Source organism: Eucalyptus grandis, chromosome 6 (assembly GCF_016545825.1).
Source record: "Eucalyptus grandis isolate ANBG69807.140 chromosome 6, ASM1654582v1, whole genome shotgun sequence".
Classification (NCBI taxonomy): Eukaryota; Viridiplantae; Streptophyta; class Magnoliopsida; order Myrtales; family Myrtaceae; genus Eucalyptus; species Eucalyptus grandis.
In genome coordinates this window covers 35,676,846-35,704,765 of record NC_052617.1, presented here as the reverse complement: position 1 = coordinate 35,704,765, position 27,920 = coordinate 35,676,846, and the positions used below count along the sequence as shown (strand labels likewise).

Genomic DNA, 27,920 nt, shown 5'->3' with positions numbered 1-27,920 from the left:
AAATTCAGACCTCTTGCCTTTTTGTCAAACACAACAAGCTGGCCATTTTCCGATTCGAGAGCTGAAGCACTTTGCCCCATCACTACTTTGTCCTAATGCCTTTGATCAATCCTTTGCACGGTCTTAAAGGCTGACCTAAACGGCCGACGCAGCATCTCTGCTTTTGCGCTAGTTTGTTTATTGTCTTAAATGAGGATTACTATCAATAAAGAGAAACAATTAATAACAATTTATTCTAAATTACATAAAACCAATTAATAAATAATTATAAATTGTTATGAGACTACTTTTTCAAGAATTTGTGATTTATAACAAACTGTTATTCTCACATTATCCTAAATACTATTATGATAGCAAAGCCCATTAACAAATAATGTATATCAGTCCATTCATCTTCCAAAAAACAAAGAACTCTTGCTTTCCCGTCTCGTCATCTTTACAACCATAACCATTGGGATTCGCCCTAGTGGCCACTCTTTCAATATGGAAGGAGGAGGTGAGGGGTTCAAATCCCCACCTTCTCAGGGGGGACGCGTAAGTTTCAGGAGTGGGTTTCAACTCCCACGCCTTGCAAGAGGCAGGGTAAAAGTTTGAGAGTGAGTGTAGTGTAGAAATATAGAGGACTGACAAAAAAAAAAAAAAAAAAAAATCTTTACAACCATACTTCTCATCTCGTATCTCTTTATTTCACAAGAAAGAAGGTGTATAGTAAATTGTGCTACCAAAATTTTCATCTCAAACCTCAAATCTTTCATGTTTCTACGGTTTTAAGGGCTTCAAGATTATCTGAACCCCGTACTTGGGTTTTATGGTGAGCACGATGACGGGGGCGTGGCGATAGCTCTCCGAGATTGTGAAGCTGAACCGGGAAATCAACATGGCCAGTATGATCTTGGCCTCCATGAGAGCGAAGGACTGGCCGATGCAGTTCCGCGGGCCCATCGCGAAGGGCACGAACCGGCCTGGTGTGAAAGCTTTCGACGCGAACCGCTCTGGGTTGAACTCGTTCGCATCCTTGCCCCACAGCTCCTCGCTGTGGTGAATGGCAAGGACTGGAATCCAAATCGAAAGTCCCTTGGGGATGTGGAGGTCGCCTAACTTGATGTCCTCAAATGCCATCCGGGGAAGCACCGACGCCGGCGGATAGAGCCTTAGCGATTCATTAATCACCATATTTAACTATGGCAAAGTAGAAAAAAGAAGGAAAGGTTAGTGATTGGTAACCTAGGAAATGATAGAGCAGTAGGAGAAGAGAAATTAAATTATTTGGGTGGGAATGGAGATAAACTTATCAATTGTGATGTCATCTTGGTAATTGATAAAAATTGGGATAAAATGACAAGAATATGGCAGGGACTTTAAATGGCCGGGTAGTATTAACCACACATTGGTCATGAAATCATGCGACTCTGTTGCAACGATTCCCGAAGGTGAGTTGTATTTCCTTTGGAGCATTATGCCACTTGCCATAACATGCACCATTTGTACACGTTACGTACATCTTTTATGTCCAGCACCAAGAAGTCGCTTGCATTGGCGGCAAAACTTTATTTTTTTCACTCATCAATCGGAAGCACAACCTTCGACCCAAAAAAAAATAAAAAAATCGGAAGCACAACCGATGAGCTCAAAATTTTTAAAAAAAAGAGGATAAAAGCCACACAAAATATTCTATACTCTAATAATTAGTGCGGTACTTTCTAACAAGAGAGGCTGCTAATATACACAAGACGATAACACAACTCAATTTATAATTTCTTTTTTTTGAATTTGACCTCTTTACCCCGCGTTTTTCTTTTTGATTTCTTTATGAAGAATCAAACATACAATTCAAGCTGATTAATTATTTACCGACACTAATGTGATAACATGACATGAAATGAGTCCTCAGTTACGAGCTTGCAAATTGTCCGCAGTTAGAAAAGGAGAAACAATAAGAGGGGTAGAATTTCAAGCTTACCAGGGTGAGCTTGGAGAGGTGCTCGACTGAGGGATCGGCACCATTGCAGACCTGAGCGACCTCCTCCCTCACTCTCTCTTGCCAGGATGGGTTGCTGGCCAGAAGCATGACCGTCCACGTCAGCAGCAGCGCCGTGGTGTCGTGCCCGGCGAAGAAGAAGGTCTTGCATTCATCCATGATCAACTGGAGATTCAAGCTGAATCCATTCCCTGATCTCTTCTTCTGCATCTCGTTGAGCAGCATCCCAAGCAGGTCGTTCCCGTATGAGCTGCTCCGCCCGACCTCGACGCAGTCCCTCCGGCTCTGGATTATCTCCATCAGCAGCCTTTCCACCTCCATCTTCAGTGACTTTATCTCCCTATTGTACTTACTTGGAAAGAACCTAATAAATAAACAATAATTGCCATTAGTTAACTCTCAATTGCTTCCTTTATCGATGCGTTAGGTATGGTTGGAAAAGTTCGCAAAAAAGTAATGGAAGTTATAGAAATTTATGTGACCACTGCTAAATGGGACGTACCGGCTACCAGGAAGGCATAGGTGGCGGCTTGCTTGGGCGCAGAGGTTTTGGAGGAGGGTGAGGAGGTGGAAGATTTGCTTGCCCTTCTCGTAGCTACTGTCGAACTCAGTCCTGGAGATGATGTCGGCTGTGAGTCTGGCCATGTACTCGCTGATCTCAAACTCGGTCTGGCCCGAGTCCACTGCCTTCTTCAGCGATTGGAGCATCTGGTTAGTGCACTCCACCATATATCCCGCATAGCTCTAATTAAAAACATTTAAATCACGATTAATTTATTAGTCCCCAATTGGATCAAAGCAAAATGGAACTTCTTCGCATTGCTGAACCACGAACTAGCAATAAGCTTGTGCTTGCGAATCAGATTGGCTTCGCAGTATATTGATGAGTACCTTGAGTTTGTCTCCCATGAAGGCGGGAGCGACGATGTGCCGTTGGTGGTACCAATCGTCACCGTTTGCCATCAGGAGTCCCTTCCCGATGAAATGCTTCGAGCCTTGCTGTTGCAGCCACGACTTCCCAGATAGAGTGCTGTATTTGGACAGGAGCTCCTTGATCAGCTCGGTCTCGGTCAGGCACATCCGCGGCTCCGTCCCGTTCCAATATATGAACCGTTTTCCTGCGCCGAAAAATGGCATCGAGAAATCGTCAGGGACTCTGGTCCACCCCTCTGGTTCCTCGCTGGGAAAATCATTATTAAGGAGCATATGTGAGTGTGTGGTACGGATATTTGATATATACATACCATATTGCTGGGACCAGAGGACGTAATGGGGCAAGAGGCGGGGGACGACGTCGTGGCGGATGGAGTCCATGTCGTCGGAGGTGGCCTTGGCAACGAGGGAGGCCATGTCCAGGATGTTGCCGATCAGAAGGCGAGGCCTCGGGCCACGCACGCCTTGCCTCTCCATTATTTTCTTGATGCGTCTCGGCGTCCACCAGTAACATGAGATGGTCTCGTAAGCACCCTTAATTAGCAGACTCAAGAGTACGACTAAGATGGCTGTTAGGATCCCCATGGCCATGGTGGTGCCGGGGGCGATAAGGCAACACTTGTTAGTATCTCAGAGAGAGAGAGAGAGAGAGAGAGAGAGAGAGAGAGAGAGGTTGCGATGGAGAGAGAGCTCTCTTTGCTGGAGGGTATTTATAATGAATAAACGCATGGGTATGAAGAGCGAAAAGACATTCTGATTTATTTGAGTTTTTATTTATTTATTTTACGTGATGGAATGTGGGGTCAAGGGTAGGGGTGTGCATGGTCCAGACGAGCGGTTCCCAACCTAGAACCGAGAACCGCCCACTAAGGACCGGTTCCGAAAAATTGGAACCGGGATCCACCCTTTTGTTGCATGGATCCACCCGGGAACTGGACCACTGGTCCAGTCCGGTTCCCGGGTGGATCTATGGTACCAATCTTGATGCGAAATAATTTTGGTTTTCAACATAGAATGACTACGTGACATCAAAGCAAGTCAAAGAAAGAAAAACCAAATTTAAGTACGTGGAACAAACTCATCAAGTAAAGTAAATTAGACAAGGTTACAAGGATCGTACTTCCATATCCAAAGCAACCAAAGATATCTCCGATAAGTTTCTTGACATGACAAACATTTTCCACATCATCGAGGACAATCAAAACTCTCATGTGGCCACATAAGTCCTTGAAAAACTCAATTCCCAAGCTGGCTAAAGCAACATCCTTAGGTGCCCCTTCCAAAACATCAGAAATTAACTTAGTTCGCAAAAGCTGAAGCCCTCCTAATTCTCGAGTTGTTTCTGTAATATTTGCGAGGAAGGAACAACCATCGAAATACCGGGAGACTTCGTTGTATACGAGTTTTACAAGAGTCGTCTTGCCAATTCCAGCTTTGCCATGGATGACCACAACTTTCTACTTGTCCTCGGCACCAATATTCATCAAGCCCATGATGCGGCCTTCAATTCATCACCCCATCCCTCCACGCCATCTATCTAAAGGGTAGTTCAACCTAGCAGTACAGTCAAATTCAAGAGGTGAACAGTTTCCTAACCCAGAAGGAAGAAGAACAAAATTGAAAAAAAAAATTAAAAGTTAAAAAAGCTCAAAACTTTATCTCTTTCTCACAACCCTAAGCATAGAATTTACCGATGATCAGACATACGAAAAATCAAAAAACACAGCAAAAGGGAAAAGCAACCCAGGATTCTGCAAATTCAAGCATGAGCACCGTCGAAGACAAAGCACCAAGATGAACATCGATCGATTCCCAAAACAAAGACTCGAACTTCACTATGTTCGGACCTATTGGGTAATCGGACCAAAGTACAAGTTCGCAAGCAGACGATGAATCGAGAGGCAAGCTGGAAGCCGATGATCGTACCTTGTTGAGTGACGGAAAATGGGGCTCGGTCGAGATGGACAGCAGAGGCAGACGAGCAATGGCTGTGGCAGGTGGCGAACGACGCAAGAGGGTGGACAGCAGCGACGGAGGAGCGGCGGCAGCGGCGTCGACGCTCCGGGAGGAATCGAAGATGAAGAGACTGAGCGAGGGGGCGGACAATAGTGAGGGGGTGAACAACAGAGGCGGAGGAGCAGCAGTTGTGGCGGGTGGCGACTAGCGCGAGAGGGCGGATAGTGGCAGAGGAGGAGCAACGGTAGCGGCGTTGACGCTTGGGGAGGAATCGAAGACGAAGAGATTAAGGAAGAGACAGAGAGAGAGAGAACTGAAGACGAAGAGATGAGATGCAAGATGTAGGGTTTCTTTTACTATTTTTTTTTTATAATATTAAAAGGTTTCAGTCCGGTCCGGGTGGGCAGGCGGGTGGGTTTGCCCACAAAACCGAGAACCGGACCGGTACCCACCGGTTCCCATACATAGGAACAGGGAACTGGACCGGTTCCCTCAAGAACCGCCGGTTTCGGGCAGTTCCGGGCTGTCCGGGCCGTTCCTGGGTATTTTGCATACCCCTAGTCAATGGAATGCTATTCTCTGTCTTGTCTAGTCAAAAGTGAGTAAATTTTGTCTAAACAGGAGAGGTTATGCTAATTAACCTTTTTAGGTGAATAATACAATGAGAACTTTTTCTCCCCAAGTTTTGAAATTGCATAAAGGGGATTTTCGAATTATTAATTTCCTTAAAACAGCATGAAATCATTTCATTTTATTTTCGAATCTTGAAAATGATGTAGGCTAATAGTAACACCTTTGGGGGTGAATAAGCATTTTCAATGAACTTGACAAAATATCACGAAATTGAAGGTGCCAAGGTAGATATAAGTGTGAGTGGAAAACACAGAGGGTTGATATAAGCGGTGTTTTGATTATATGAAGTAGTGCAATGTGCTTCTATCAAGTAATATGTGAATATGAGCAGAGGGATAAATAACAATGGACTCAGAGCTTATAGTGGTTTGGCTTAGTATAAGTTTACGTCCACTCTTCTAAACTAACAGTCTACTGGTTGTATTCCATTAGTTGATTTTTGAGAAGTTATACTTATATTCAAGTGTTTTTTCTCAAAACTGATGTTGCCTATATTCAAGTAGATAGATTTCATTAGCTCATACTTAAGCACAAACTATTACAATGCCAGCACTTCTCAAGAGATTACAATATGAGGATCACATAAGACAATCGAAAGAAGGTCATGCTCTCTGGAAATTTTGGATTTTTGAATGCTTAATCTATCTCTCTCTGGTGCCTTCGTCTTCTTTTATACTCCTCAGCATCCAAACTTTCTAATGGACAATCTTTAAGATGATTAATCTTCAATCTAATTGTATAGGCCTCACCACTAGTTAGTCATTGTTGGAGAAAATTTCCTTGAGTGTTTTGAAGTTAACAAAACGTTTCCATCAGTCTAGTCTGAAGACTTGCAGACTCTTCCATCAAAGTCTGAAGACTCCAGATTGCCAAACTCAAGACTAAAGGTCTATCCTCATTGACAGTTTCTAGACCGTCAAAGAAGGCTTATCCAGAACTGGATGTTTCGTTAAGGATTTGACTTTATCAACTGGAGAAGATCTCTTGGCTGGATACAGCATGTCAGAATCCATTATTCAAATCAAGATTGATTCAGGGATCATGGATCCGTTGATTGGCGAATTATACTTGGAAGATTCTACTTATGGAAACCTAGATCCTGATTGTATGAGCGAGCAAGATTGGTGAGCTATCGTCATATTCCTTAAATAGCTTGGAATCTTCCTAATTGATTCTATTCAACGGGTAGATTGGAAGAATTCCTTTGGTAATTGCCAACGGGTATGATGGCATAAATGAGTATATAAGAAAGACATTCCAATTGTTCAAATGTGTGCGCGATAGAAGAATTCCAAAGTCTGAAGCTCCTTGTTCTTAGTTAATTAAACTGTTGAGCGAAATCTTGTACGAGAGTTTATATCTTTGAGAGACCTTGAGGAAGTGTAGTAGAGTCTCTACACTATGGAATCAAGGAAGAGCTTTACTGTAACAACTCTTTTGTTTCATAGTGAAATCTAGTCGGTGGGCTGTCAATGCGGAAGAGTGGACGTAGGCTTAGATTAAGCCGAACCACTATAAACCCCGTGTTCTTATTCTCTTCCTTACGCTCTTTTACTTTGATCGTAACTTGATTTGTTTACAAAAGTCTAATTTCTTTTTCATAATCTATTGCTGATTTGAGTTGCACACTTCACTCGGGAAAATTATTTTTACACCTATTCACCCCCCTTTAGGTGCTCGTACTAGCTTTAACAATTGGTATCAGAGCCTGTGTATTCACTTAAATTGAAGTGTTTTGCTTCAGAGTTAAAGATCCATGGCTAGTATGTTGGCTCCAGTACTGGTTGAAAGGCAAAGCAATACCAGACCGCCTTACTTTGATGGAAATGAATACAACATATGGAAAAACATGATGAAGGCATTCCTAAGATCAAAGGATCATCTGGAATGTGATGTGGTAGATAAAGGAATCATTCCTAAAGCTGCATCAGTCTCAGAAAGAGGAAAAGAAGCCATTGAGTCTAGTGAAATGACTCAAGAAGAGATGACCAAGAGACAAGCTCTTGATGCAAAAGCAATTTATTCTTTATATTGTGCATTATCTCCTATTGAATATAACAGAATATCTTCTTGTGAAACAGCTAAAGAAGTCTGGGATAGATTACACATCACTTATGAAGGAACTGATTGAGTGAAAGAAACCAGAATCAACATTCTGCTCGATCAATACGAAGCATTCAAAATGAAATCAGCAGAATCTATCACTGACATGTTTAGTCGTTTTACAGAAATCGTGAATGGTATTGAATATCAAGGTCAACCAATTTCTGGACCCATGAAGGTAAACAAGCTACTGCGTGGACTGTCCAATGATTGGAATAATATAAAGACCTCAATAAGGGAGACGCAAAGAATTATCCCATTATCTGTTGACGAATTGGTTGGGACTCTTCAGTCTTATGAAGTGGAGCAAATCAACGAAGATGAAGATCCTAAAGGTAAGAAATCCATTGCATTAAAATCTAATGATGATTCTGATGTCACAGATTCTGAAGACGATATGGATGATGAAGAGCTTGCTCTCATGATATGAAGATTCAGAAAACTAAATAGAAAGGGGAGAAGATTCAATCCGAAGAAACAAAGCTTTCAAAAGAAATCAACTAAGTCAGTTGAGGATGATGAATCCAATAAAGATGTAGTCTGTTTTGAATGCAAGAAAAAGGGACACATTAGACCCAATTGTCCCATTCTGAAGAAAAAGAAAGGAAAAACTGAGAAATATCGAAAGACACTTAAAGCAGAAACGTGGAGTGATACAGAATGTGAGAAAAGTGATGATGATTATGACAATATTTGTCTCATGGCACAATCAGACTCAGATTCAGACTCCAAGGCAGACTCAGATTCAGACAGTGAAATCGAGGTAAGTAATTTGAAAATCCCTACTAAAGTCTTTAGATACATTGATGAATTGTGTCCTAGTCTCAAAACATCTCTCAAAAAGATTTCCGAACTTAAAAGAGAAAATTATGCATTGAAATAACAGGAAAATGTTTGGAAAGAAAATGTCAAAAGTTTAGACAAAAGTGTTACTACTTTGAAAGAAAATGCAGACAATCTTTCAAAAGAAAATGTATTCTTGAAAAATGATATCTCAAGTATCTCTAAAAGATTTTCTATAGGATCTGAGAAACTTGAAAAAATTCTTTAAGCACAAAGACCTTACTTTAACAAATCAGGTTTAGGAATGACTACTGAAACCATTCCTCTAATTGATTTTCCTAAGGTAAATGAAAGAATTAAGAAAAAACCTATAAGAGATTCTTACAAAAATCATTTCCAGAGAATTTTTGTAAAACCAGTAGGTCGCAGTGCTCTTAAATGTTCTAAGTGCAATAGCTCAGATTATTTTGAGAAAGAATGTCCTATGGTTTGGAAACGTGTTAAGAAGGTATGGGCAAAAACCGTATATTACACTAACACTAATGGATCCAAGAAAATATGGGTACCGAAGAAAGCTTGAGTCTCTTTTCAAATGCAGGTCACTATCAAGAAAAAAGTCAAATGGTACTTGGATAGTGGATGCTCAAGGCATATGACAGGAGATTCAAATTGCTTCATAAAGCTCGTTCAAGTTAATGGTGGAAAAGTTTCTTTTGGAGGAAATAATAAAGGAAGAATTGTGGGATATGGGGCTGTAAAGATTGGAAGCCTCACGATCAATAATGTTTCCTTAGTAGAAGGACTTAACTACAATCTGCTGAGTATCAGTCAGCTGTGCGACACCGATTTCAAAATCAACTTCCAAGAAGGAATATGTTCAAGAACCAATAAAGATTCCTCTCAGTCTTTCACAGGTCGAAGACATGGGAATATCTACCTTTTGGATATCAAACCAGATGAAACTCAATGTCTAATCTCAATTCAAGAAGAAGCAAACTTATGGCACAGAAAACTTGAGCACATCAACATGAAACAAATAGCTAAAATCTCAGCAAAGAAGCTTGTTCGTGGACTACCCAATCTGATATACCAAAAGTCTGATCTATGCACACCATGCGTGTTGGGAAAACAGGTAAGAAACTCATTCAAACCAATAAATCAAGTATCCACTAATCATATACTGCAGCTCTTGCATATGGATCTCTTTGGACCAACTAGAACTCAGAGCATTGGAGGTAAGAAATATTGCCTAGTAATTGTGGATGACTACTCACGATTCACTTGGGTATATTTCCTGGCAAGTAAGTTTGAAACCTTTTCTTATTTTATAAAGTTTGCTAAAAAGGTCCAAAATGAGAAATTGTATGTTATTTCAAGTAAAAGGACAGACCATGGAGGTGAATTTGAAAATTAAGACTTTACAAAATTTTGTGATGAATCTGGTTTTTAGCATGTGTTTTCTTCACCATATACTCCAGAGCAAAATGGAGTCGTAGAAAGAAAGAATAGGTCGCTTCAGGAAATGGCTAGAACTCTTTTAGTTTAAAGTAACATCTCTTCTCGTTTTTGGGCTAAAGCAGTTTCTACAGCGTACTATATTATTAATAGAGTCTTTTTAAGGCCTATTATGGAGAAAACTCCCTATGAGTTATTCAAAGGAAAAAAGCCAACTGTTTTGTATTTTCATGTGTTTGGATGCAAATGTTTTGTATTGAAAAATGCAAATGATCGAGTTGGCAAGTTTGAAGAAAAATTAGACGAAGGTATCTTCCTTGGATATTCAACCACAAGCAAAGCTTACAGAGTTTACAACAAAAAGACTCAATCTGTGGAGGAATCGATGAATGTCAAATTTCAAGACTTTATGCAAAATCAATCGATTCAGACTCAACCTGAAGAATCTGAATTTGCTCCAGACTCTACAAACTCTAAATCTTCAGAAACAGCTCAGATTTCAGAAGACCAGCAACAAATGATCATCGAAGATTCAAATGAGAAAACCGATCAACAGTCTGACAAATCAACCAGCAACTAGAAGCATAAGTCCAATCATCCCAAAGATCTCATTATTGGCAATATTAATGAAGGGATTTGCACAAGATCTAAAAGGTGTGAAGAGTCTAGTGTTGTGGCTCTTATTTCTGAAATAGAACCCAAAAGCATAGAAGAAGCTTTGACTGATGAAAGCTGGATTGAAGCTATGCAAGAAGAACTCATGCAATTCAGCATCAATGATGTTTGGGAATTGACTCATAAACCAAAAGGTAAATCCATCATTGGAACTAAATGGGTTTTTCAGGAACAAGATGAACGAGAAATGAAAAGTCGTAAGAAACAAAGCAAGACTCGTGGCCAAGGGATATACGCAAGAAGAAGGGATATACTATGATGAGACTTACGCGCCAGTAGTAAGGTTAGAAGCAATTAGATTATTACTTGCTTTTGCTTGTCACAAGAATTTCAGGTTATTCCAAATGGACGTCAAAAGTGCTTTCCTAAATGGATTCATCCAAGAAGAAGTCTATGTGGAACAACCACCTGGTTTTGAAGACTCAAGGAAACCAAACTCTGTATTCATACTGAAAAAGGCTCTAAATGGTTTAAAGCAAGCACCACCTCAAGCTTGGTATGAAAGACTAAGTAAGTTTTTAATTCAAAATGGCTTTGTCAAAGGTAAAGTATATACTACATTGTTTATTAAAAGAGAAAGCAAAAGTTTTCTACTGGTTCAAATTTATGTTGATGATATTATTTTTGGATCCTCTAATGAAAATTTGTGCAAGAAATTCTCTAAGTCTATGCAGGATGAGTTTGAAATGAGCATGATGGGTGAGTTAATATTCTTTCTCGGGCTTCAAGTGAAACAACTGAAGAAATGAATTTTTATTCATCAAGAAAAATATACTTAAGAACGTGTCAAAAAGTTTGGACTAGAAAATTGCAAAAAGACTGACATACCAATGTCAAGTTTTTTGAAGATGGACAAAGATGAAGAAGGAAAAAAAGTTGACCAGAAGCTATACAGGAGTATCATTGGTTCACTTCTTTATCTAACTGCTTCTAGACTTGACATTTTGTTTAGTGTTTGTAAATGTGCCAGATTTCAAGCAGATCCTAAAGAATCTCATCTAAGTACTACAAAGCGTATTATCAAATACATTGCCTCAACTTCAAACTTTGGTCTCTGGTATCCTAAAGAAGGAGATTTCACTCTTCTTGGATACTCAGATGCAGACCTAGCTAGATGCAGAGTTGATAAAAATAGCATCTCGGGCACCTGTCAACTACTTGGAAGTAGGACAGTATCTTGGTTTTCAAGGAAACAAAGTACAGTAGCTCTCTCTATGGCAGAAGCAGAATATGTAGCTCTTGGAAGTTGTTGTTCACAAATTCTGTGGATAAAACAATAGCTAAGAGACTTTGAAATTGAAGATTCATGCACTGAGATCAAATGTGACAACACCAGCGCAATCAATCTCACCAAGAATCCGATTCTTCACTCAAAAGCAAAACATATAGAGATTCGACATCATTTCATTAGAGATCATGTTCAAAATGGAGAAATTTCGATTTAGTTTATTGATTCAAAGAATCAACTAGCGGATATATTTACAAAGCCTTTGGAGAAAAATCAATTTGAAGTTTTTCGTTCTAGACTCAATATCTTAAAGTCTGAGGAAGTTCAGACTCAAGATTGAAAATCTAAAGACTCTTAGACTTAGACAATTAAGACTCTCGACTGTAAGTTATTTTTATTTTATTTTAGAAATTTATCTCTTGGATCAAATCTTGAAAAGGTACAATCTTTTATTTGAAATTGATTGGTGTTACTTCCCAGTTTCCTTGATTATTACAATTCTTCTTTTTCGAAAAATAAGTTATTTTTTAAAATTACAGTTATCTAATTTTTTGAAAAGGCAGTTATTTTTCAAAAAGGCATTTTTATAATTCCTTTTTCACGACGCTTCGTATGCCTCGCTTCGATTGCCTTATATACTACTGATTCTTCTTCGTTTTACTTACAAAAACCCTAAGAGAGCACATATCTTCCATTTCTGTCTTCTTTTCTTGTTTAATCCTCGAAAAGTTTTCATCTTTCTTGGGAAACAAGCTTGGAATCTCTCAAAGACTGTGAAAGATGTTGTCTCAAAGAAAGTTTTCAAGGATCGCAAACATGGGACCACAGCAAATGCGTGAGGGGCCTACGCACTTTGATCTCACCTAGAAAAAAGAATCTCCTAGACAGCAGCAGAACCCACAACATTCTCAGCAGCGTCCATCTCCTCCATCTAGACCTCAGGATGTTGCATATCAAGAAGAGGAATAAATCATCGAACGCAGAACCCGTAAGAACTCTTAAGCCCGCTTTTACCTACAAGCTTTATCGTGCTTTGAAGAGGAGTGGTACTCCGTTGAACTACATTGATGAATTTCTGAAAGATAAATGGTATAGAAATGAAACTTTCTTTTTACGCACAATGGAACGATTGAGAATTGCCCCTGCAGGGTCGGCGGAAGACGCCTTGGCAAATATCCCAAGCGATCCACGTGTTGGAGGGCTGAGTCAGCCTGATGGAAATGACGATGATATGATGTACAGTCAGTTTAAACTGAGAATGGGTGTTGCGGCAAAAATCCGAAGCAAAAGGACAGACTTGTTTCGCTCGGAGGAACATAGGCAACTGTACTCTAAGTTGCTTAAGCATGGCGTGATAAACCCTAGAAGGGTGGATTTTGATTTTCTTGACTTTATGAATGTCAATCTGCGAGAAAAATTCAATCTTCTGCAACTTGAACAGTTTTGTTCTGAAACAACAGAGGCTTATGCTGAACTTACTGCTTACTTCTATTTGAATCTTAGTTTCTTGGATGCGAATAGGTTCTCTTTCAGTGTTCGAGATCAGGACTATGTGATTGACATGAATACTTTGGCTGATGTGATTGGGGTTGAAAGATGGAGATATCAACCTATCAGTGTGTCTATTGCTCGTGCAACGTTGGAGCTTGTTCAGGATAGAACAACGGAAGGGAAGATTTCCTATTTGAGGATGAATGCGTCCAACATTTTGCTGCACAAGATAGTGATTAACTGTCTCAGACCAAAATCAACTTCAAAGACCGACGTTTCAAACTCGGAGGAAAAGTTGATGTACGCTATCAATGCTGGTAAAAAGTTCTCTCTTCCACATACTATTATGTTCCACATGTACAGAGCAATTGTGAAGGACAATGGTCAACTTCCTTACCCAGCACTTGTGACCAAGTTATTTCAGACATTTGAACGTTCAGCCTCCCCGAATTCTTTGTGTTCGAACGTGTGATCAAATGGTGGTGCGACTGAAAATGGTCTCTAAAATGCGTATGAAGGAACTCAACAAGGCGTTGAAGCAATTTAAGGAGAAAACTCCTGTCAAGACTCATCCAGTCTCTTCGACTGCAAAGAGAAAGGGGAAGGAGCCCATGATTGCTCCATCCAAGAAAAGAAGAGCACTCATCATTGAGGATGAAGAGGATAGGGATGATATCACCATTTCTACAATGGCATTGAAGAACTTAAGTTGTTCTACTCCAGAATCAACGGAGAGACGGGAACAGGACAGGGATGAGACAGAACAGAGAACTAGAGAGAGAGAGAGAGAGAGAGAGAGAGAGAGAGAGAGAGAGAGAGAGAGAGAAGAATTGGAGAATTAAGGAAGGAGAAGAAGAGGGCAGAAGAGATCAAGCAGGAGCAGAGCATGAGGAATATTTTTCTCTACCCGAAGGCATGGAAACAGGGGGAGATCCTGCAAAAAGAGGTACATCCTCATTCCCTGCCACTAGTGAAGGAGTAAGCCGCTCTCTAGCAGATCCAGATGACATCTATGCCTCTCAATTTCCTGAGGAGGGACATGATGTTTCATCGCCTAATCTGCATGACCATGCTGATTTGCCATTATCTGCCAATACACCGTCTGATCGTGCAGATGCCAGTACTCAGACCGATAATTTAGCAGACTTACGCAGAGTGCTTGATGTTCTTTTGGAGATGCAAGGTCAAATCTATGCTCTGGGATACGAAATTCAGAACTTGCAGAATGCAGGACAAGCTTATTCGGTTTCTTTGAATGATCAAATCCATGCCCTTGCTCTTCAAGTTCAAGCAAATGCTAAGGGTGAAGATGCGGCGCAACTGAAGGAGGACTTGAAAAAGCTGGAAGGCATTGTCCAGTCAATGGGAGATTTCCAGCTTGTCCGTGTTCCCAAGCAATCTTAATTCCATTTTCTTTTCATCTTTACCTTTTTAATGATGATAAAAATGGGGAGAGATGTGGTGCAGATTTGAACTTTGAACTGTTAACTTTTGTGATGTCTTGACTTGACTTGACTTTTGTGCTTGGCTGTTTGGATTTGGATTGGATTTGGGTTTGACTGTTTAAACGTTTGTTTATCTTAAGCACTGTTGATATCGCATGGCTTTGTTCATTTACAGAACTAACCTACTTTCTGTGGATGCATATTTTAATGATATCTTTACTAAGCCATTTATCTTTTATGAGATATCCATGTTTGCTTGAGTAATGTTTTGCAGGTCAAAGTTATCCAAATCTGCAGGAAATTTTTGTTACCATAAAAAATGGGGAGATTGTTGGAGAAAACTTCATCGAGTGTTTTGAAGCTGACAAAATGTTTTCATCAGTCTAGTCTGAAGACTTGCAGACTCTTCCATCAAAGTCTAAAGACTCCAAACTGCCAGACTCAAGACTCAAGGTCTATTCTCATTGACAGTTTCTAGACCGTTGAAGAAGGCTTATCCAGAACTGGATGTTTTGTTAAGGATTTGACTTTATCGACTGGAGAAGATCTCTTGGATGGATACAACATGTCGGAATCCATTATTCAAATCAAGATTGATTCAGGGATTGTGGATCTGTTGATTGGCGAATTATACTTGGAAGGTTCTACTTATTGAAACTTAGATCTTGATTGTATGGGCGAGCATGATTGGTGGGCTATCGTCATATTCCTTAAATAGCTTGGAATCTTCCTAATTGATTCTATCCAACGGGTAGATTGGAAGAGTTCCTTTGGTAAGTGCCAACGGGTATGATGGCATAAAGGAGCATATAAGGAAGACGTTCTAGTTGTTCGAGTCTGTGCGCGATAGAATAATTCCAAAGTCTGAAGCTCCTTGTTCTTAGTCAATTAAACTGTTGACCGATATCTTGTATGCAAAAGAGAGTCTATATCTTTGGGAGACCTTGAGGAAGTGTAGTAGAGTCTCTACACTGTGGAATCAAGGAAGAGCTTTATTGTAACAACTCTTTTGTTTCATAGTGAAATCCAGCCGGTGGGCTGTCAGTGTGGAAGAGTGGACTTAGGCTTAGATTAAGCCGAACCACTATAAACCCTATGTTCTTATTCTCTTCCTTACGCTCTTTTACTTTGATCATAACTTGATTTGTTTACAAAAGTCTAATTTCCTTTTCATAATCTATTGCTGATTTGAGTTGCACACTTCACTCAGGAAAATTGTTTTTACACCTATTCACCCCTCTCTAGGTGCTTGTACTAGCTTTAACAGTCATAACTTGCTTTGCTGACTACTAATGGAATCCAGTTGTCATTTAGGCTATTAGATTGAGAGTGGATGTTGGCTTGAGTATAAAGTTGAACCACTATACATTGCTATGTGATACTCATATCTCACATCGATTACTTATTAGCATCACACATGCTATCTCACATCTATCATTATCTTGAGTTGCAATTATTTGATATTTTGCAGAAGTTTTATCATCACCACACAATCTATTCAACTCTCCATTCTAGGTTGTATTGTTAACTTCAATAGTATAAGTGTTTCGTTCATATCCAGAGTCACTGGTTAAATACAACTCTCCTGTTGTCTGGTGATATCAAACTTTCACCAGCCTTCTTATATTTTGCCGTCATGGGATTTTGCTGATATCCACTCAATCCCCTGTTAATATCTATCTCTAATTGAACTGGCTTCTCAATTATATTCTTCTGTTATTATCAAGGCACTTTAAGAATGACAGTAATGTAGATCTTTTAGGCTTAAGAACTTGATATTTTCAAGTCTATATGAAATCTCCATAATGTTGTCTAGTTATTTAAAATCTCATTATTGATCATTTCAAAGGTCCTTTTAACGTAAAAATTACTTGAAACACAAAAAACTCTTGCATTTATCAAGATCGTTATAAATCATGGATAGTTTTGTCAACTTTAAAATATATTAATAGGTTTTCTCAAAAGAAAATACCAAACACTCATTTCTACATATGGCTGAAAGAATTACAAGGAGATTCGTTAACAATAGCTAATTTTTGATGTGGCAATGCGAGTGCCCAAAAGATGTCAAGTCATCATGGGCATTATTTTGAAATATTAACTGGATACCTAAAATAAAGGCAATTAAATTCAATGTGTAAGACAAGAGAACATGTCCACAAGCTGTTATGAAATGATTAATGCAACCGTTGAGATACGTTGACTATTTTTTGTCATGGGAAATCAAAGTCTCATCGACATTGGGCAATCTACTAGTAATTAAATGACCATAAAAGGAGAAGCAAATGCCAATGTTGGCCATTCATTTCCAGGAAGGATATGTATATTGAAAGTTCTAAAACTTATCATAAAAGTATAATTAAGTCTTAAAACTTATAAAAAAGTGCAATCAAATTCTAAAACTTATCAAATTTATACGATCAAATCCTTCAATTAATTTTGTCTATTTAAACTAACGGAAAATGCTGACATGGTTTTCTTTCTAATACTTTCTCTCTCCTATGTGGTGATGACATGACTGAAACATAGAACACTAGGCTAAAACGACGTTGTTTTGGATTTAATTCTAATTTTTAACCATAAGCTAAATTAGATAAAATAAAAAATATTTAAAAAAAAAAAAAAAAAGGAAAACGACAAGGGTGGAGGCCCTCATTACCGTTGCCCTTGTCACCAAAAAGGGCTAGCAGGGGTTGCCAAGGTCTTGCTTACTGCAAGCAAGGGCTCGACGACCCTCCACCTAGATCTAGGCTAGTGAGGGTTGCCAGCCCTCGCCCAGCTATGATGGCCCTCGGTGGGGATCACTAGATTGTGCCAAGGGCCGGCGACCCTCGCCCAAATTTGGGTGGAGGGTTGCCGGCCCTAGCTAAGGCCCCGGTGACCCCTGCCGGCACATGTCGAGCCCCCATCGACCCTTCCCGCCAAAGGGGGTGGTGGCGGCAAGTCGCCCTTGCCTTTTGCTTAATTTTTCTTTTTTTTTGGGTGTTTTTGAAGTTCTTTTTTATTTTATTTTATTTTATTCATATTTTGGTTAAATAAGTTAGAATTTAAGCTGCGTTATCGCCATGTTAAAAAAGCCATGTCAGCATAGAAAGATTCGATTGTATTAATTTAACACGTTTTAGGATTTGATTGCACTTTTTGTAAGTTTTAGAATTTGATTGTATTTTCATGATAAGTTTTAAGACTTATAGTGAACATATCCCTTCCTAGAATCAAAATGCACATCTCTTCTTGCGTTCCGTTCATTATTGGCATCTCAAAGTAGACAAAATGTCCATCATAGCATGATATGCTCAAGTCATTGCCTTGAATTGATCTCACAAAATTATTCCCCCCAAAAGAAAGAAAAGAAGAAGAAGAAGAAGAAGAAGAAAGAAAGCTATTAGATTTCTTGTTCATTCCTATATTGTTTCCTTATTAGCTCAAATAATTTTTTTTTTGAACTATTAGCTCAAATAATTGAAGTACTTATAAATTTGAACGAATTTGACTTTACATTACTTAATAATCTAAGACTTGGATATTTATATCGAAATTTGTCAATCTATTATTAATTTAATGACCATTAAAGGAGATCCCAATGCCAAGTTGGTCAATCAAAATGCTGGGATAATTGCAAAAGAAAATTTTTGACCTCTTGGCTTTTTGTCAAACACAAGTTGGCCATTTTCAATTCAAAGGTTAAAGCACTTTGCTCCATCACTACTTTGGGTGGATTTGGTTGCATTTTGGAAATGGACTTTGAGTGTAATGAAAATACCGAAAGCCAAAACTCATTAGGAAAATGTAAATTGTGTTTGGTGAATTTTTTTTATAGAGCAACTTTGGGTTCAAGTATTGTTCAGCCCAAAATTTTTTGTAATGGGTTTTGACTGCATTTCTTATATTTTTTATTATTAAAAAATCAAATTCTTTGCTGGATTTGGTGAAGGGCTTAGGCCATTGGTGAGCTAGATCTAGCCCTCGCTATCGTTGGCTAAGGGGAACACCTGGCGAGGGTTGTGATGCCAAGGTGGCGGTTGCCTAAGGTCGTGTGACCTCAGGTGGCAGTTGCTTGGGTCAGTGACCCTTGCCGACCCCTTGTCAATCAGATCTAGCCTTGTTAGCCCTCGCACAATGAAGATGTACAATAGCAAGGAAGGAAAAAACTAGAAAACTAAAGAATTGGTGAGGGTAGTTTTGGAAGGGAAAAAAATATTTAATCGGAGTTTTAGCATTTGAGGAACGTTGAAAGCTCAATGTTGGTCTCTACTAGCATTGAGCTTTTAGCCTTCCCACGACCAACATTTGGCTGAAAGCCGCTTGGGAAGGCTTGTACAACACCCCAACATTTCTCTAAGGGCTCTTGAGGTCGAAAGCTCCTTGGGAAAGTTGAACCAACCACACCCTTTATCTTAATGCCTTTGATTAATCCTTTGTATGGGTAATAAGGGCTGAGTAAAACAACCCACATTGGATCTACGCCTTGCTCTAGTTTGTTTATTGCCCAAATAATGGCCCTATGAGCAAATAATTGTAGGATATGTAATACAATATTTTGTTGTAACTAGTAAAATTTAAACTGGAATAATAACACGAGAAAGCGATAACAAATTTAATAATGACCAAATCAATGAACAAATATATTGAATGAATTTTCCTAACAAGTAAAGATGATTAACTACAAACCAAATATAGACTTGCAAATTGCTATAAAATTGTAATTGCATTAGACAAAAGGTGATGTACAAATTATTGAATCTCCTTAAGGTGATTAGTTCTTGCCAATGGTGCTTTGCAGATTTACGAACTATGCCTCTCAAGATATAACACATCGAACCTATTTGTATTAGCACTATGCAAACAAGACTCAATCAAACATTTCTTTGAATTGGCACACTTAGAAAATGTGTTGTATATTCTTCATCATTTTTTTAAAGAATAGTTGATTCAATTTATAGAGTTTTAAAAGGATATGAATTGAAGAGATACATTTGAAAGGACGTGAATGGACATATCTTTTAAAGACAAAGAAATTGTTGTAGAAAATTAAAAGGGCATGAGCTGAAGAGACATGTCTTTTAAAGACAGAATTTGCTATAGAAAATCGAAAGGACATAAATTGAAGAGACATGTCTATTTTGTGCAGCCATTAACTCATAATAACAACAATCCCCCATCAACAAAACATTTTTTTTTATTCGAAGAAGTCTAAGTGTGCCTATGAGAGTACATCAAGCTGGGAAGTTTTCGCTTTGGACCTTCTTTAGTGAAATCTATAGGACCTAAAAAAGTAATTGATGGACTAATTATTGAATTGCTAGTTGTTTGTGCAAACCCAAACAAAAGACCTCACATTGAGTCTTTCCGATTTAAGATTGGTTCTTTGTTATGTTCATTCTTTCAGTTTTGAACTTCTTGGGATTCATGCATGCTTTAAAAGAATCTAACCTTTAAAGATTTTCATAGAGTTGGCTAACTCTATGCATTTAGGTGCACTCCTATCAAAGGTTCATTACCTTACTAGAATGTTGTATTCCAAGTTATAGGGATCATTATGCATAGTGTACCCTTTAAACACTATAGGAAGCATTGCTCCATTAAAAGAATGGGAAATGGTGCTCACATTAGAGTTTCCAAAATTTGCGTTGTCCTATTAAACCTAGTCCATGGGATCTCCAATGAATAGGTTAAGTTTCAACATTAAAACCCCCACTCCTTTAGATGCGCAGTTTACCTGCTCTTTTGACAAACTTTTTGTTAATGGATTTGTAATTTTTTCCTTTCTTTTCACAAAGTCTTAAGAGATTATTTCATTCAGGAGCAACTATCTTATGGTATTAGATCTATGACAAACATGTCCAAACTTACCGTTATATAGCATAATTTGTGTCCTTATAACCCTTACTTGATTTTCACAGTGACTACATATTGCACATATTTTGGTCACAATGAAACATGCTCCAAAAAGTGTTGAAGCCACTCTGCTTCTTTTGTACCTCTATCCAAAGCAATAAACTTAGATTCTGATTCTTGAAATCTCTTTTGAGAAGGTTCATCCTGATTTCCTTTCGCAGGATATATATCCTCAAGGAATTCAACATCCCTTGATTCTAGTATAGTATTGGCATGAATTTCCACATTTTCAGATTTGTATTAGGAGGATTGGATGGGCACCCTCACACTTTCAAAAATATATAGGATGGTAACCTTCCATTTCATAATTCACATGGAGTCTTACCCGTCTTCTTGTGGGGTACTTTATTAAGAATATAGTTTACAGTTAGAATTGCCTCCCTCGACAAATTTTGAGTTAAACTCGAACTTAAGAGCATGTCATTAGCTATCTCCTTTAGAGTTTTGTTTTTTACTTGATTGATTTTTTGGCAAACTTAGTCTCAACACAAGTCTCCTACTTGTGATAGGCATCCTTGTAATTAGTCCCAAATTTGCTATCCTCGTCATTATACCATAGTATACATGCTCTAAACTAAGCCATAAATAATAAGACACAATAATGTAACTAAAAACTTATCTTTATTAATAGTCTCTATGTACAAAATTTTTGAGTTTACATAAATGAAAGCCACATTAGTTTTGAACAGGTCATTATACAAGTACTCTTTCCCTACATACATCTCTTCTCTGGAATGTACAAACTTGCCAAACTCAAATATAATTTTGAAACCTCTATTGACAAGTTTAGAGCTAGAAATTAGATTCTTCTGGATCTTTGGTACATGCAACACATTTAGCAAGGTGATAACCTAACCAGAGGTGAACTTCAGGATCGCCTTTTCTCTCCCAGCAATCTTTGCTGATGCAAAGTTAGCCATATAGATCTTGTCCCTTTTCTCAGCCTTCTCGTAAGAGGAAAATAGGTGTTTGTCCATACAAATTTAATTCGTGGCATTTGTATCCAACCACCATTCATTGGTGTTCGGCACCAATAATACCTTAGACACCACCATAGTAGTCAACCTTTCATCATCGTTGTCAAATTTAATTGCTTGGCTACACCATTGCCCTTACCTTTTTTCGGGCACTTCTTGCAATCCTCAAGTCGATGGCAATGCTTATTGCAAACAAAACACGTCCATTAAAATTTTTGGGATTGTCTATTTTGCTTGCATTTTTCTTGAAAATACTTCTTCTTCTTCATATCTTGCTTGGATTTGGAAAACTAAATAGTATTGGCCTTTGGCTCTATAGGAGAGTTTGCATTCCTTCTATTGTTCTATTCAATTCCAAGGTGTATAATGAGATATTCAAGGCTCATCTATTTTGATTTGTGCTTCAAATAACTTTGAAGTTTGACTAGCCCAAAGGCAGCTTCTCAATAATGGCTTCCACTTGGAATGATTTACTAGGTGACATTCCCTCAGCAAAGATATCGTTCGAAATTCTTTACATTCCTGAACTTGACTCATGATAGCTTTAGAATCCACCTCTTGAAGTATGGGAATTTGGCAACCACGAATTTCTTGTGCCTACGTCCTCTATTTTGTATTTCTTTTCAAAGGACTCCCATAATTGTTCGACATAAACATTATTATAGGGAACTTAATTAAGGATATAATTTTAGAATAAGAAGTCCTTGTACTTCCATGCCTCCAACTCTTTGAGCGTAATGACATCTCGCTCAACTAGACTAATTAGCAAGCACACTTCTAATAAGTACTTGACCATATTGGGTGTGGTAAGATACAAAAACATCTTTTGCTGCCACTACTTAAAGCCCACACTGGTGAATCTCTCCAGTTTCTCATTCAGAGTAACTAGATTTAGTACAATCAAAGTAGGCAAAGTCTATTGAATCATCCCTCTAGAAACAATAACATATGCCATTTGGCTCATATTGCTATGATAACTAGTATCAGTCATGTGATTTGTACCCTTACTACCATGGGTGGTCTAGGCCCAAAGGCCCACAGCATTTACTCCCACAAAACTAGGCCCCGTGGTCTAAAACTCTCTAACAACAATGGTTGAATTGACCATAGGAACATCTTTGAAACATTCGGGACATTATTGGGTATTTAATTGTTATAAGCTATCTTGATTTTCAGACTAAACCAACAAATGGTAAGGATCGGCTTAAGATTGTAGGATACATAATACAATACTATTTGCCGTAACCAGTTAAATTAAAACCGAAATAATAATATTGAGAAAATGATAACAAATATAATAATAACCAAGTCAATGAATAAATGTATTGAATGAATTTTCATAACAAGTAAATATTACTGAATTACAAACCAAATGTTGATTTGTAAAATTGTAACATAATTAGATAGGTGGTGAGGTACGGATTATTGAATTTCCTTAAAGCGATTGGTTCTTGCCAACGGTGTTGTGCAAATTTATGAATTATGTTTCTCAAGATATAGCACCTCAACCCTGTTTCTACTAGCACTATACAAACAAGACTCAATCAAACTTTTCCTTGCACACTCAGAAAAATTATTGAATATTCTTGTTCATTTTTTTAAAGAATAATTTATTTCAATTTATAGAGTTTTAAAAGACAGGAACGAAAAGACAATTTGAAAAGACATGAACGAACATATCTTTCAAAGACCCAAAAACCGCTGCAAAAATTGGACATGAACTGAAGAGATATATCTGTTTTGCTCATTTTAAGTCATTAACCCATGATGACAACGATAATGAAATACGGAGAATTCTTGCTTTCTAGTTTCTTCATCTCTACAACCGTTTTGTCTCGTTTTTTGCACGAGAAAGAAGGTGTATCAAAACTTTCATCCTAAACCTCAAAAGTTATGTGTTTCTATGGGTTTAGGGGCTTCAAGCATATTTGAACCCCGTACTTGGGTTTTACAGTGAGCACGATGACGGGAGCGTGGCGGTAGTTCTCCGAGATCGTGAAGCTGAACCGGGATATCAACATGGCCAGTATGATCTTGGCCTCCATGAGAGCAAAGGACTGGCCGATGCAGTTCCGCGGGCCCATTGCGAAGGGTATGAACCGGCCTGGCGCGAAAGACTTTGATGCGAACCGCTCCGGGTTGAACTCGTTTGCGTCCTTGCCCCACAGCTCCTCGCTGTGGTGAATGGCGAGGACCGGAATCCAAATCGAGAGTCCCTTGGGGATGTGGAGGTCGCCCAACTTGATATCCTCAAACGCCGTCCGAGGAAGCACCGTGGCTGGTGGATAGAGCCTCATTGATTCATTAATCACCATATTCAACTGGGGCCAAAATAGAAAAAGAAGAAGGAAACGTTAGTGATTAGTAACCTAGGAAATGATGGAGGCATAGATAAGAGAAATTAATTATTCGGGTGGGAATGGCAATGAACTCATCGATTATGATATCATCTTGTTGATTGATAACATGGCTAAAAATGACTAGAATATGGCAGGGACTTAAGATGGCCGTGTACTATTAAACCACGCATTGTTCATGAAATCGTGCGACTCTGTTGCCGCGATTCCCGAAGGTGATCAGAGCGAATATGCCACTTGCCATAGCATGCACCATTCATAAACGTTAAGTACAACTTTTATGTCCATCACCAAAAAGTCGCTTGAATTGGCGGCAAAATTTTATCTTTTGCCTCATCAATTTCAAAAGCACAAACCCCATGAGACCCAAAATAATAATAATAATAATAATAATAATAATAATAATAATAATAATTATTATTATTATTATTATATCCTCTAATGAGTGCTAAACTTTCTAGCTAGAAAGGATCATGGATATTTACATGACCTGATAATACGACTCAGTTTATAAAAAAAAATAAAATGAATTTGACCGTTTTTGCTCTCATTTTTGTAAATTTTGTATAAAGAATCAAATCATAACGATGGTTCACATGATTTAAGCAATTTTACCATCGACATAAATCGTGATTGATTATCTACTGACGTTAATGTAATGACATAACATGAAATGAGTCGTATGAATTGTTTGTAATTAGTAAAGGAGACCCAATAAATGAGACAGAATTTCAAGCTTACCAGGGTGAGCTTGGAGAGATGTTCGACTGAGGGATCGGCACCATTGCAGACCTGAGCGACCTCCTCCCTCACTCTCTCTTGCCAGGATGGGTTGCTGGCCAGAAGCATGACCGTCCACGTCAGCAGCAGCGAGGTGGTCTCGTGCCCGGCGAAGAAGAAGGTCTTGCACTCGTCCATGATCAACTGGAGATTCAAACTTAATCCATTCCCTGATCTCTTCTCCTGCATCTCGTTGAGCAGCATGCCGAGCAGGTCGTTCCCGTGCGAGCTGCTCCGCCCGACCTCGACGCAGTCCCTCCGGCTCTGGATTATCTCCATCAGCAGCCTCTCCACCTCCATCTTCAGTGACTTTATCTCTCTATTGTACTTACTTGGAAAGAACCTAATGAAAAAAAATAATAGTAATTGCCATCAGTTAACTCTCATTTACTTCCCCCCATTTTTTTTTTCTGGTCATAACATTTACTTCCCTTTACGAGGCGTTAGGTATGGCTGGAATCCGGTTTTCGACGTTTCATTATTACAGGAGAAGTTCGAGAAAAAGTAACGTAAGTTCTATAAACTAATTTGACCACTGTCACATGGGACGTACCGGCTCCCAGGAAACCACAGGTGGCAGCTGGCTTGGGCACAGAGGCGTTGAAGGTTGGTGAGGAGGTGGAAGATTTGCTTGCCCTTCTCGTAGCTACTGTCAAACTCAGTCCTGGAGATGATGTCCGCCGTGAGCCTGGTCATGTACTCGCTGATCTCAAACTCGGTCTGGCCCGAGTCCACTGCCTTCCTCAGCGATTGGAGCCTCTGGTTAGTGCACTCCACCATGTACCCCGCACAACTCTAATAAAAAACACCCAAATCACGATTAATTTATTAGCGCCCAATTGGGTCAAAGCAAAATGAAAGTTCTTCACATTGCCAAGCATGTGCTTGCAGATCGGATCGGTTTCGCAGTATATTGATGAGTACCTTGAGTTTGTCTCCCAGGAAGGCAGGGGCAACGATGTGGCGTTGGTGGTACCAGTCGTCACCGTTCGCCATCAGGAGTCCCTTCCCGATGAAATGCTTCGACCCTTGCTGTTGCATCCACGACTTCCCAGTTACAGTGCTGTATTTGGACAGGAGTTCCTTGATCAGATCGGTCTCGGTCAGGCACATCCGCGGCTCCGTCCCGTTCCAGTATATGAACCGTTTTCCTGTGCCGAAAAATGGCATCGAAATCATCAGTTCGGTACCAATAAATTCATGTTCGAAGGGGGCTCTGGTCCACCCCTCTGGTTCCACGTTGGGAAATCGTTTTTAAGGAGCGTGTGTGTTAGGATTATCTGATCGGTATACATATATACCGTATTGCCGTGACCAGAGGACGTAATGGGGCAAGAGGCGGGGGACGATGTCGTGGCGGATGGAGTCCATGTCGTCGGAGGTGGACTTGGCAACGAGGGAGACCATGTCCACGATGTTGCCGACTAGAAGGCGAGGTCTCGGGCCACGCACGCCTTGCCTCTCCATTATTTTCTTGATGCGTCTCGGCGTCCACCAGTAAAATGAGATGGTCTCGTAAGCACTCTTCAATAGCAGACTCAAGAGTACGACCAAAATGGCTGTTAGGACCACCATGGCCATGGCGGTGGTGATCCGGCAATACTTGTTAGTATCGGAGAGCGAGGTTGGGGGGGGATTGCGATGGAGAGATAGAGATAGCTCTATGCAGGAGGGTATTTATAGTAGTGATTGTCGAATGATTAATTTTCTTGAAAATGCCAAACTACCACTTCTACATATGGCAATAATTAAAGAATCACGAGGACATTTGTTAAAAACAACTACATTTTTAATGTGGCAATGCGAGTTTCCAAAAGATGACGAGTTATCAAAAGTAATATCTTGAAATATCAGCTTAATACCTAAAATCGAGAAAAAAATTAATGTAATGGATAAGACAAGAGAATTTGTCCACAAGCTTGTTAGCAAATGATTAATACAGCTCTCGGAATAAGGACACCACCACTTTTCATGGGAAATCAAGGAGGAGAATTAAAAAAAAAAGTTATAAACCTATTATAATTATATCAATTCAGTCCTAAATCTTTTGTATTTATGCTAGTCCAGTCCATCTAGTCAATTTTAGCCGGCTACCGCTAACGTGGCGCTACCGGCATTGATGTGGCATTTTTCAAATAATATTTTAATATTTTTGAATTTTTATAATTTTTTTTTTTTATTTTATTTATTTTTCCCCTTCCCCCTATCTTAAGGGAAAAAAATAAATAAAATAAAGAAAATATAAAAATATAAAAATATTATTTTAATAATGTCTCATTAGCCCCGATAGCGCCATGTCGGTGCCGGCCAGCTAAATTTAATCAGATGGATTGAATTAGTACATATGCAAAATGTTTATGATTGAATTGACCAAAAAACACCTTATGATTAAATTGACACAATTGCAATAGATTTAAGATTTTTTTGATAATTTCCTTGAAATCAAAGTCTCATTGAAATTTGGCAAATAGGTTTTGGATATCATATTAATTAACAAAACTTATATATATATACTTTGATGCATAAATCAAAGTCTCATAGAAATTGGCAATCAATTATTAATTGAATGACCATATAAGGAGAAGCAAATGCCAAGTTGATCAATCGAAATGCACATCTCTCTGGGGCAAACCTTCATTATGAGCATCTCAAAGTAGACTCAATGTCCATCATTGCTTGATAAATACCAAAAGAAGATAACGAAGAAAGAAAGCAAGCGGTCAGATTTCTTGTTGATTTGTGCATCGTTTCTTTATTAACTGAAACAATTGAAGTACTTATAGATTTGACAGAATCTGATATCACATTACTTAATAATCTAATATTTGGTTTTTTTTGGGGGGTACTTTGATGCATTAATCAGAGTCTCATCGAAATTTGGCAATCAATTATTATTTAGATGAGCACATAAGGACAAGCAAATGCCAAATTGGTCAATCGAAATGCACATCTTCGGGGATAGACCTTCATTATGAGCAACTCAAAATAGACACTGTGTCCATCATTGCTTGATATGCTCACTTCATTTCCTTGAATTTATCTCACAAAATACCCCAAAAAAAAAAAAAAAACAGCAAGAAGGAGGAGAGAAAGCTGTTAGATTTCTTGTTTAATTTATGCATTGTTTCCTTATTAGCTCAAACAATTCAAGTACTTATAGATTTGATAGAATCTGATATCACATTACTTAACAATCTAAGACTTGGATTTTTTAATTTTTAATTTTTT

General features: G+C 38.8%; 2 protein-coding genes and 1 long non-coding RNA gene across 4 annotated transcripts; all 3 read right to left on the bottom strand.

Annotated features, from left to right (window-relative positions):
• Window positions 1–348: 348 nt before the first annotated feature.
• On the bottom strand, window positions 349–3,569 carry LOC104449424 (cytokinin hydroxylase-like). Of its 2 annotated transcripts, none has more exons than XM_010063575.3 (5): window positions 3,223–3,569; window positions 2,870–3,096; window positions 2,481–2,722; window positions 1,961–2,342; window positions 349–1,179 (listed from the first exon to the last, which is right to left on the bottom strand). In XM_010063575.3, exons 1-5 carry the CDS (start codon window positions 3,500–3,502, stop codon window positions 760–762), a joined length of 1,551 nt encoding a protein of 516 aa, XP_010061877.2. In that variant the 5' UTR covers window positions 3,503–3,569; the 3' UTR covers window positions 349–759. The 2 variants fall into 2 exon arrangements, with proteins under 2 accessions (XP_010061877.2, XP_039171187.1); XM_039315253.1 differs by having other exon boundaries at window positions 1,038–1,580.
• A 416-nt stretch (window positions 3,570–3,985) lies between these two features.
• Window positions 3,986–5,206, bottom strand: LOC120294670. The gene is made up of 2 exons (XR_005551896.1): window positions 4,838–5,206; window positions 3,986–4,465 (listed from the first exon to the last, which is right to left on the bottom strand). It is a non-coding gene; the product is annotated as an uncharacterized LOC120294670 (long non-coding RNA).
• Window positions 5,207–23,456: 18,250 nt separating this feature from the next.
• Window positions 23,457–26,291, bottom strand: LOC104449422 (cytokinin hydroxylase). Its single transcript, XM_010063573.1, has 5 exons — window positions 25,994–26,291; window positions 25,617–25,843; window positions 25,246–25,487; window positions 24,654–25,035; window positions 23,457–23,876 (listed from the first exon to the last, which is right to left on the bottom strand). Exons 1-5 carry the CDS (start codon window positions 26,271–26,273, stop codon window positions 23,457–23,459), a joined length of 1,551 nt encoding a protein of 516 aa, XP_010061875.1. The 5' UTR covers window positions 26,274–26,291.
• Window positions 26,292–27,920: the final 1,629 nt, after the last annotated feature.

Coding starts and splice junctions, on each gene's coding strand:
- LOC104449422 (XM_010063573.1), bottom strand. CDS start 26,273: ATGGCCATGGTGGTCCTAACAGCCATTTTGGTCGTACTCTTGAGTCTG. Junction 25,844..25,993: donor CCTCTGGTCACGGCAATACG/GTATATATGTAT, acceptor TTTTCGGCACAG/GAAAACGGTTCATATACTGG. Junction 25,488..25,616: donor TCCTGGGAGACAAACTCAAG/GTACTCATCAAT, acceptor GTTTTTTATTAG/AGTTGTGCGGGGTACATGGT.
- LOC104449424 (XM_010063575.3), bottom strand. CDS start 3,502: ATGGCCATGGGGATCCTAACAGCCATCTTAGTCGTACTCTTGAGTCTG. Junction 2,343..2,480: donor CTATGCCTTCCTGGTAGCCG/GTACGTCCCATT, acceptor TTTATTTATTAG/GTTCTTTCCAAGTAAGTACA. Junction 1,180..1,960: donor ACCTCTCCAAGCTCACCCTG/GTAAGCTTGAAA, acceptor ACTTTGCCATAG/TTAAATATGGTGATTAATGA.